At 36.6% G+C, this 11298-nt stretch overlaps 1 protein-coding gene across 1 annotated transcript; it reads right to left on the bottom strand.

Moving 5' to 3' along the window:
* Window positions 1–5342: 5342 nt before the first annotated feature.
* Window positions 5343–6099, bottom strand: LOC125478146 (cell wall / vacuolar inhibitor of fructosidase 1-like). The gene has a single exon (XM_048585937.1). The coding sequence runs from the start codon at window positions 6051–6053 to the stop codon at window positions 5499–5501; it is 555 nt and encodes a 184-aa protein (XP_048441894.1). The 5' UTR covers window positions 6054–6099; the 3' UTR covers window positions 5343–5498.
* Between the last annotated feature and the right edge of the window lie 5199 nt (window positions 6100–11298).

Raw genomic sequence — 11298 nt, 5'->3', positions numbered from 1 at the left:
CTTGACGGTTAATTTAAGCGGACCTAATTAACCCGGGGCGTTGAGAATTCATGGTTTATTGAAATGCAATTGGAAATCTTTTTATTATGCAAGTGTAACATGTGTGGAGATGAACCCCTTAGCTAATCCATCCATCATCTTGTTTTCAAGGAATTCGTTTTACAATCTGCCTAGTTTGTTACTTTGTTTTGTTATTTCAATTTTCGTCAAAACAAAACCCCTCTTTACTTTCTTGTTCTATAGTGTTTAGAATCTGTTTAATTTGTGTTTTAAAGTGTTTTGAATCAACCTATAATCTTAAATTCGTCCAAATTTGTGTTTAAGGTCAGAAACTGCCTAGTTAGTGTTTTTAGGCAGTTTTGAGTCTTTTGAACTTGTTTTGAGTCCTTTGAGTCTTTGTATTGTCCAAATTAGTTAGAAAGTGTCTTAGTTTGTGTTTATAAGTGTTTTGATTCAATTTGTTACACAAATTCGTCCAAATTCACCAACGTGCTCAAAACTGCCCAGAAAGTGATTTTAAGGCAGTTTTGAGTGTTTTGGGTGATGTTTGAGTCTTTTGGTTTGTTTTAGTGTTTTAAGCGTTTAGTTTCGCATTCTTTGAGTTTAGTTTAGTGTTTTAAACTTTATTTTACGTTTTTGAGTCAGTTTCCAAGTGATTTGCAATCCCTCCTAATCCCCGGTTAAGAACGATCCCTACTTATATCTATACTACAATTGTCAAAAAGAGGGTTTAATTTGTGTGCGTATAAATTTCGCATCATAAGACTCTATACACGTTGCCCACGTGTTATAGTTTTGGTTGTTGAGCTTCTTGATTCCTCCAACAACTTGAAGATCACCCATCGTATCGGCAAGACTTTGACTACACCGAACAAGCTTGAGTGACTACCGTGCAGAGTAATACACTACTCTCGACACAAAGAAGCTCCCTCTCAAGGTTTGTGATAACCCCAACAATAATCTCAAGAAATTTTTTCTGATGTGGAAGATCAGTCAAAACTGCAACCACAGAGCATACTCGGAATTTCAAGAGACTTTACAACCAATGCTCTACCAAGAACGATCCCTGACCGACTTGGCTCTAGATACCAATTGTTGAATAAGAAGAGTATCCAAGTTAACTCTAATGATCCCAAGAAGAAGAAAATAGAGCACACTCTTAAAGAAAGCTCACAAAACAAACTAATTAGCAAAGCTTTTCTTATTTAGCTCTAGGCTTTGTTTTTCCTTGGATGATATACAATGCTTGGGGATTTGGGTATTTATAGCAAACCAAATGAAAGCTACACCACACACTTAATTAAACTAAGATTATTTACTACCACACAAAACCCATTAATTGCACCTAATTTTTCCACTCAACCATACCTAACATTTGTGACATTGATTAATTGCATAGAGCACTCAACATTATATTTATTGTCTAAAATGATAACTGCCCCTCCTATCGTGGCAGCAGTTACATGTCAGTTTTTAGAGTTTGAAACCAACTCTAATTCAAAAGTTTTGAGTTCTATTGTTTCCCTCCATTGTAATTTATCATAATTCAATTACCACAAGTTCAATATTAATATAAGTCCATTCGTTTGCTTGAACATGTATGTTGTGTATGGTTTAATTATACTCATGTAGGAGAATGTTAAGATTTTTCCATGATGTGAGTAATAATAAATCTATAGTTTAGAGTATGTCAAGAAAACAAATGAACTTATATTAATATTGGACCCGTCTTTAGGTGCTGGAGCAGTTCTATTGAACCCGTGGAACATCACAGAAGTTTCAAATTCAATTGATCAAGTATTGAATATGGCCTCCGAAGAAAGGGAGAAGCGACATAAGCATGATTTTTACACGTGACAACCCACACTGCACAGGAATGGGCCGAAACTGTTCTAAGGTAAGCATGCTCGAGTGTCATGCGTTTAATTCTTGAAGTACAAAACTCTCTTTGCTATGTCTCACAATGGAAAAGAGTACGATTCTCTCTTTTCTATTTTTTTTTTCTCTTTTCATTCCTTTTTATTTGAACGGTCATAATTAAGCCACGTCAACATCTTGTATTAATTTTTTTTATAGAAAGAGAAAGATAAAATAGAGAATGTGAGAGGAGAGGATAGAAGGGGATGAAAAGAGTAGGGGAAAGAATCCTAATCCCAATAGAAAACCAAAATAGTTTAACGTGGTTCTTAGTGATTGGTAGTGGCATACATTGAGAGTATCAAATTGTTTTGGGTTTTTATTACAAATAATCTCTGAAATTGACCTAGTCTATTAAGATTGTTCTTGAATTTGAAAATCAATCAATGTCGTCTCTGAAAATAAGTAGTGCAAATAAATGTCGTCCTTCTTTTAGTATGCTGATGTGGCACCTGAGCCTCCCACTCTAATATTTTGATGACATGTGGATTAAAATTTAATTTTTAATTTAAGTAAAAAGAAGAAAAAGAAAAAAACTCGACTCCATCCTTTCTCACCGGGGCCATCAAGAGTCGCCCGAAAGCTAGAGCACACGAATTTCAATCTCTCCAGCGTCGCAAAGGGACGCTACACAATTCAAGATGGATTTCCTTTTAAGTTGAATATAAGCATGTAAGCAGCTGCTCTGTGGATGAATGAATGAACATAATTGCCTCTTTCCCTTACTCTTTAATTTCCTGCAATCCCCCTTTCCCTGTATGAATGAATGAATGACGTTAAATAATAGAATATTCCGTCTAAAAACTAATGGTGTTACCTGACGTCGTCAGTATATTCCATCAAAGTTGACAAAATATTCTCTTCCTTTTCCAGTGGCTCATCGGAATCTGTCGTCGACCATCGTCTGTGTCGCCGTTTTTTGGAAATTCTTAAAACCTTAGTTTCTACTTCGTTTCAACACCAAAATTCATAAATTTTATATAGAATTGAAGCTCTCAACTAGGAGAACATAACCATACCTCTTTGAGGTCCTAAAATTGACGGAAACTGGTCGGAAAATCCTTCGATATTCCGGCTAAGTCTACAACTCGATAAACTCGAGTGTCCCGACGTCCAAGCCACTCCAAAATTGTTCCACAATGCTAAGGGAGTTGTATGGGGACTACCATGAGTCTTAAATCCTTAGCTAAATCCCACGATCACGACAAAGTATTTTAGCTCATCGCCAGAGTTTATGGAGTCTCGGGTTTTCGAAGTCAAATCACCAAACAAAAGGTATCACCAGAGTCTAGAGCTCGAGAGGAGTAGGAATCTAGAAACATCACGCTCGATCCGTAGAATTTTGGTTTAGTTTGAAGGTAAGTGTTCTCGATTGTACAGACGAAAGGAATTTTCGAGAAAGATGTAGAGGATGAGGGAGAGTTGCACGTGTGTGTGGGGCTTACGAGATTGGCCACTTAAAAAAACTCAAGCCCTGATTGGGCGACAATGTTTAGGGCTCAAGAAAATGAGTCCACTAGAAATAAAACCAACCCAATTTCACTTATTCCTTCGTAACATTTTCGTTACGAACCCGATTCGACCCTAACTTGCGTCAACACGCTTGTGACGTCGAGTACAATTTAGTCACATCAGCGAGAAAATAATTTAAACTATATACATACGTCCACGTCACCAAGCCAACGAGGGCATAAACGTCACTTACATACATGGGGATAAAATACATACTATAAATTGAGACGGGTCGTCACATATATACTAGGGCTCTCACTTTATATATATAGATATATATATATTTTTTTTTTTGTTTCTAAATTTTTAATTTTTTAATTATTTAAACTAAAATGTCTTGAATTAGAATTTTAATTTCATTTAATTGTAAATTTTGGAGTTTTTAAGGGCAATGTGTGGTATGTTGGGTGCTTCCTTTACAATTAATATTCTTACGAAGAAAAGAAGAAACAGTGGGAAGAAGACTGCAATAGCGGCGGGGGGCCCCGCCCCGGGGGGGGGGGAGAAAAAGTAGAGGAATGAGAAGAAGGAAAAAAAATACAAACTGTTAGATAGATTTGATGGTGTATATTAATTAGTAGAAAAGATAAATTTGAAAATTTGAAAATAGAATAGTGATGAAAAATTATATTTAAGACTTATCATATGGTGAGTTTTGAGTGTATTGTAATGTTACTCAGCAAAGTCCAGTGGCAAGACAATCTCTACACAAATATTTTCTCTCACAGATGGTGGATGTAGAAGCCATCACAGACCAATTATAAATTTACCGAGATTTAAAAAAAAATAAAATTAGTACTATATTTTTAAAACAAGCGACAATATTACACTAAGCAGGACTAAGGGGATGGGATCATGGGATGGGTATGAAAGTAGTGGGTTGAAGAGACTATACTATTTTTAATACTGAGTGATATTATTACTTGCACCAAAATTTTATCAGTCTGGTTGTTTTTCTGTATGTTTTCTTTTAAATATAAAAAATATAAAATAGACAATTAAATTTTTAGAGTGGGGATAATTTTTGAAATATCATATGAACTTGTGCACCTTTTTCACTTTGTCATATAAACTAAAATTTTAAGTAATTTGTCATACCAATTTTCTGAAATCATTAATTTATTATCTCACCCTAACTCTGTTAAGTTTTCCATCCAAAATAAGTCATGTGCGAGGCACATGATTTGTGTTCAAGGTTATGTATGTCATTTAAGATATTTTTACAAGTTATTTACTTTTCTTTAGTTAAACCCTTAAATTTTGTGTTCGAGAATATTCATGTGAATTGTTGTGTTCGAGCAGCATATATGCATCTACAAGTCCATTTATGGCACCAAACCTCAACTCGTTTCTCATATTACAAAGTTCTACTAAAACTATAGAAATTGATTTGACTAAAAAGTATATAAAATTGATTATACATGTATTTGAAACTAATCATGCAAAAATAATCAAGGACGGGTTGGACAAATTATAGAAATAAAGGATACAAATTGATTCTACATGTAGTTTCGAAAATGAACCTACAAAAATAACCAAGGAGGATTTAAGCTGATGACACACGTTGATTTTTTTTAAGTTGTGTGGGCTGGGCTATGTTAGCAAACATGTTTGTTTGGAGTATGACTGGTATTTTAAAAATTATTTCCATATTTTAGATTGAGCTTTAGGTATTATTGTTTGCTTCTCCACGAAATGTTTAAAATCAAAGGGGTTCCTTGAAATATTGTATATATTTTTGCCTCCATATGTAATGTTCCCAAAAAGTTACTTAAACAATTTAGATGCCGCAAAAGAAAATAAACAAATTAAATGTCTACCAAAATAATACGCACTATATTGGGAATTTGGTGGCATGAGCTTGTGAACAACCTAAAATTTATGGACATCTCTTATCCTATACGGCATTGTATTCCTAATTGTAAAGGGATTTTAAAATTTTCAATTATTGAAATGACCACATAGATCAAATATTGACGCCATCAAATGAGAAGTCGCTGACAAGAAATGCTATTCTTGATTATTATTTTATCAAATTTACTACTCTATCATGACAACAGAAGAATACATCAAGAGCGCAATACTTTGGCAATTGCTGCAGCCACATAAGCAACATCATGGAGAGCTTGGCTTTCATCTTTGAAAGGACTACCGCCGGAAAAACGTTTTTCGCATGAATCTGCGTTTGCGACGACATTGGTCATGCCTAGCTCTGCTGACTTATAATCATCTTTACCGAAAGCTTCAACAGCTTGAGGAATATCAAGTTGGAAAATATCGTCGTAGTTAAATCTGCAGTCTTGTGCGGGTACATTTCCCACATCTCTATTGATCAGATCCTCGAGCCGGAGATTAGCTTCGTGTGCCTTAGCCCTAACTGCATCAACCATTATGATGCCTAAGCCTTTGACATCTGCTTTGGCGCTTCGAGGGTCTGATTGAAGTGTAGAGATACAAAGATCGGGATATGGTGTTTGGTTGCATGTTTGTGCGATCAGATTGGCATCCATTGGAAAGAAGACCGTCATCCTGTTGCAGTGGCTAGTTGGAAGAAAGACAACTAGACAAACAATTTGAACGAGAAATATCAGTGCTTTTGTTGAAGGAGAGTTCGAATTATTCATCTTTTCTTTTCTGGTGCGCACAGAAAAATAGGGTAAACTTTAGGACTTCGGTTTTTTGTGGTTGGTTTATAGAATATAAGGGGTATATATAGCAATACAGGAAGGCTAAACTACGATAGAAATCTTATTACATCAAAAGCCCAATCAGAGTTATGTCAACATAATTCCTTAAAAGTTAAAACAAAGAAACCTAAATTTTAATAAAATGACATAAAACAAAATCCCTAAAGAAATAAAATATTTTCCTTTTTGATTTTCGGACCGGATTAATCTACAAGAGCCCAGTTTGAGATCTTAATCAATATTAATTGGTGGTGTCACAATCACTTTATATAGAGAGTAAATCAATCGGATTTTTGTACACAAGGGCCAAGTTGATGAGCTAGCTAGGATAGGTGATTTCGGTATTTTGTGGTTGCGTTATAGAATGTGGGGTATAAATAGCAATACAGTAAGGCTAAACTAGGATAGAAATCTTATCACATCAAAACCCAATCAGATATGTCAACATAATTCCTTAAAAGTTAAAACAGAGAAACCTAAATTTTAATTAAATAACATAAAACAAAAATTTTAAATAAATAAAATATTTTCCTTTTTTATTTTCGGACCGGATTAATATACAAGACCCCGGTATGAGATCTTCATTGATATCAATTGGATTTTTGTACACGAAGGACCAGTTTGGTGAGCTGGCTAGGATAAGTGATTCTCTTTTAATTTCGACTTTGTTATAATATAAAAATCGTACTTTTGTGATGACATTTTATTATCAAATATGTGGTTCTTTTATTTGTTTGGATTAATTATATGTGGCATTGAATAAATGAAAATTGGAAAACATAAATGAATTTTTTAAATCCAATTCAACCTCACCCAACTAAGTGTTTCCCAAACAATGGATTGGGATTCAAAGCGTAACCAATCCGTATTAACCCTATCTCTAAGGGCCAATCTCATCTAACTTACACAACGAGCCTCAAGTTCTTTTACTCTTGTGGAGTGTTGAAAGGATGGAGATTGGACAAGTTCTTGGAAAGAAATAATATGATTTTAAATGATATTCAAATTTTTACAACTTTTTGCATGTGTGGCTCACTTTTAGAGGTTTTGCCGTATTTTTCTAAGTTAGAATTGCAATATGGAAGCAAGTGGTAAATTCTACTCGTAATTAGGGCATTATTTTTCAATTTATTACGTTCGAGTTCAATTATTTTTTTTAATTCTAACAATATGGAAGCAAGTGGCAAATTCCACTCGTAATTAGGGCATTATTTTTCAATTTATTACGTTCGAGTTCCAATTCTTTTTCCTTTTTTTTTAATAAAGTTTAGATTAGACATTTTCGCTTGTAATAAAAAAATTTGTTACGTTGACTTCAATCTTGTGCTTCTTGCCAAGCAAGGGTGGCGGTTGGTTCAGAATCCTGATTCCTTGGCATCTCGGCTATAAAGGCCAAGTACTTTCCTCATAATACTTTCTAGCAGGCGTCACTAGGATCTTCCCCGTCAGTGTGTTGGAGGGGCATCTTGGAAGCACGATCAATTCTGGAAAAAGGGGTCCCGTTGGCGGGTGGGGACTAACAGCTCGATTAGGATATGGTAGGATCGGTGGCTTGATCATCCCCATCTTTTTTGACCTCTCATGCCTTCTTCTCCAATTGTTGGGGTGGAGTATGTGGTTGATTTGATTATTCTGGAAATGGCGTTGTGGAGCATCAACTTGGTTAATGAATTATTTCCTCCTAATAAGGCTGCAATGATTCTTGCTACTCCGTTAAGCTGTAGATTCTTGTTTGATAAATTAATATGGTATTATGATGCGAAAGGCTTGTTCTTTGTAAATAGTTCTTATAAAGTTGCGTTTAATTGTCGCTTTGAGGCTTCATCATCACAATCAAACTGGAGGGGAGCTTCAGTGTAGAAAGCAATATGAAGGGCGATTATTCCAGGTAGAGTAAAGATGGAGGGCTTGCTATGATATTTTGCCTACTCGTGTTAATCTGGAAACCAAGGGAATGGTTATGGACAATATATGTCTGTTCTGTAGTTCCTCTTTAGTGTCGACGCTACATGTGTTCAAAGATTGTTCATTCGCTTATGCGATATACGCTTCCTCTTCATGAATGTGGGATCAAGGCTTGCGAGTCAAGTTTCAATGTGTGATTGGCTGTCACTATGTGTGGAACATCTATCCAAAAGCCAAGTGAATTTGCTGTTCATGATTCTTCAAGGTATCTAGTGTGCTAGGAACTTACTGCTTTGGTTGAACAAAGCGAGTAATCCGTCCTTGGTCTATCACCTTGCTAAGTTGCAGTTGGCTGAGTTTGAGAAACCAAACCCGGTTCCACTTCCCACCCTTATTAGGCGTTGTTGCGATGAAGTCTCCCCCCCCAGCTGGGTGGGTGAAAATTAATGTTCACGGTTCTTTTCATACTGGATCCAATATGGGAGGTGTAAGTGCAGTATTTCGCGACGAAGTTGGTAGCTATGCTGGAGGTTTTATTCGTAAAATATCCCCTGCATCGAACCCTACTATGGTGGAAATGCTTGTTGTTCGTGAGGGTGTTCGTTAGGCTGCGAATCAAAATTTGGCTCGAATTATGACGGAGAGTGATTCACTACAGGTGATTCAAGCTATTGGTAACAGAGTCTAAGGGTCTTCACTTATGGATCTTTTGGTGGATGATATTCATGTTCTTTTGCAGGACTTTGTGGATTCGTAGGTTTGTTATGTGCACCGCACTACTAATGTTGCAGCATATGGTATGGCTAAGTTGGCTGTTTCTTCTTCTATTGACTTTTGTTGGCATGAGGAGCCTCTGGACTTGAATATGGAGGCCCTTTATGATGTTTCTTGATTTATGATTTCTCAATAAAATGCTATCATTTCTCTTCAAAAAAAAAAAAATTACAATATGAAAAATCATATTTTGAGCTTAAATGACTTGAGCGGGACTTTGAAGATCGAGCTCTAGCCTTTTTTGGTGAATAAATATTGTTTAAAAAAAATTGGAAATTCATCAAAAGCCAATTGAGAACATAGAAAGCTGACACCATGACAAACAAAAACATAATCAACAATAAACAACAGGGGGCCACAGGGGCAGAGTAACATCGACGTCGCACTAAGTGCCAACGTCCCCTTGTAGCACCCCAAAAAGACTAGCTAACAAAAGGACAAGGTAAGCCGTCCTTGTTGAGAATAAGATCCTCTCCAGATCCTTTTTATGGGGATCCAGGTGATCAATCAATCATGTATGTTCATCATACATTGTGCGGTCAGTTTTCGTTAAGTACTATTTATATTCAATTTAAAATTTAAAATTTAAAATGATTTCTAACCGCACGATATACAATGAACGGACACGATTAATTGATCTCTGGATCCCCACAAAAAGGATCTGGAGATGATCCTTGTCCCTCTTAAAAATCAACTGATACGTATAAGGCTACAAGCCTCCACTTTATGTGAAACCAACCAAGAGCAATGAAATTAGGAGGTTTCTCAAAACGAATAAATCATGACATATTGTTTGGGCAGCTTAGAGTCATTATTGGTCCAGTAATATTCATTTGGAATCTTGTCAATGGGCCATCCAGTCAAGGTTAGCCGAATCCTATTATGAAGAAGATTGGTTTGGATAAGGGCGAGGTAGTCGAACCCTAGTGCAACAAAGAGTCTTGAAGCTAAGGATGCTTAGGATTAGGGGATGAATATGGTTCGTTAAGGAGCTTGGTTCAAATTCCTATAGAGATTAGAATTGGCCGAAACATGATCAGATTGGGTTGAGAAGTTCAAATCCTAGTAAATTTCTAGTTTGGTTATGAGGGGGTTCGCAACTATAAATAGAGAGGGGAGTGCATCATTCAAGCCCCTTTCAAATGAACACACAAATTGCCATGCGCAAAGCTTCTCAACAACCTTGAGATTTTTTCTTCTTCCCTTTTTTTCTTGTCAACACATCTTCAGTTTGGATAGGCAGCATTGTGAAGGCAACCGGCGACATCTTTAGTTTGGATAAACAACACTAGAGCTGTAAAATCAGCCAACCGATGAGCACTTTCAGTTTGGATAGACAACACTGCTTTGAGACCCACTGGTTATTTATCCAAGTCTCGGTCAACAAGGATTTCCGAGTCCTCATTGGTAGAGGTCATCTCATTAGCCTTCTCGATGAAGTGAGGTGTTACCAGGTTACTACATTCAACACATTAAAAATCGAATTTGAAATTGAACTTCGCAGAACTTGCAGCATTGTCTTCAGGGTTTAGAATTCGAAAGACGAGACATGTTCCTTCCTTGGCCGTAATCGCACGCTCAAGAAGTCAATAGCACACCTAATGCCACATCAACATATTTTACTCCCCTGCCAAACTCGACAGACGAGTTGGCACACCCCACACATAATCTAATGACATAGTTAGTTTATTAGTTACTCAGCTTACATGCCACGTAGGCTTGGTAGTTTTTAGGGTTAACATTTTGGCATGCCCATTGAGACCCATGCTAAAGCTACGAAATTCATGACCATTGAAACACAGTCAGTAAAAAAAGAAAACAGTCATGGGTAAGTGAATGACTAATCTTTTACTTATAGTCCAGAGCCTAGGACAAGATGGTTTGTCACAGGCACATAATTCTCCTGCTGTCGTAACACCTAAAGCCACAAATACAACACGCCAAGAAAATGGAGTTCATCTTGGTGGTCAGACTCATGATGCAAAAATCCTTAACAAAACGACAAAATGGGTTTTTATCAAATGACTAGTGGAGGATTGCGATGGCGACGATAAGATGAAAGATCTTAGGAAAACTCGATATTGCCTCTGCCTAAAGATCGAGCATTGTTCGGATGGAATCCTAGTACATTAATCGAACTACATCCAGAAGGAGTTGCATCATTTTAATGAGGATAAAGAGAAGCCTTCGAGTACACCTATGGTCGTTCGGACTTTAAATGTTAAATGAGACCTCTTCCGCCCGAAGAAGGATGAGGAAGAGATTTTGGAACCCAAAATTCCTTACCTAAGTGTAATTTGAGCTCAATATACTAGACTCGACATCTCATTCGCTGTTAATCTTTTGACTAGATACAACAATGCTCACACGCAGGCACTGGAATGGTGTTAAAGACATTTTTCTCTACCTCAAGGGTACGAGGGATTTGGCCTTGTTCTATACCCACGAATCTTCGAGTATTGCCGTCTCTTTCGGTTCTCGAATTGATTCTCGTCTTGTTGGT

Source organism: the organism of the source record quoted next, unplaced genomic scaffold (genome assembly GCF_019419815.1).
Source record: "Pyrus x bretschneideri cultivar Hongxiangsu unplaced genomic scaffold, Pyrus_bretschneideri_v1 Contig23, whole genome shotgun sequence".
NCBI classification, from domain to species: domain Eukaryota; kingdom Viridiplantae; phylum Streptophyta; class Magnoliopsida; order Rosales; family Rosaceae; genus Pyrus; species Pyrus x bretschneideri.
Note: the sequence above shows the minus strand (reverse complement) of the source record. Positions and strands in the feature narration are given on the sequence as shown.

Coding starts and splice junctions, on each gene's coding strand:
- LOC125478146 (XM_048585937.1), bottom strand. CDS start 6,053: ATGAATAATTCGAACTCTCCTTCAACAAAAGCACTGATATTTCTCGTT.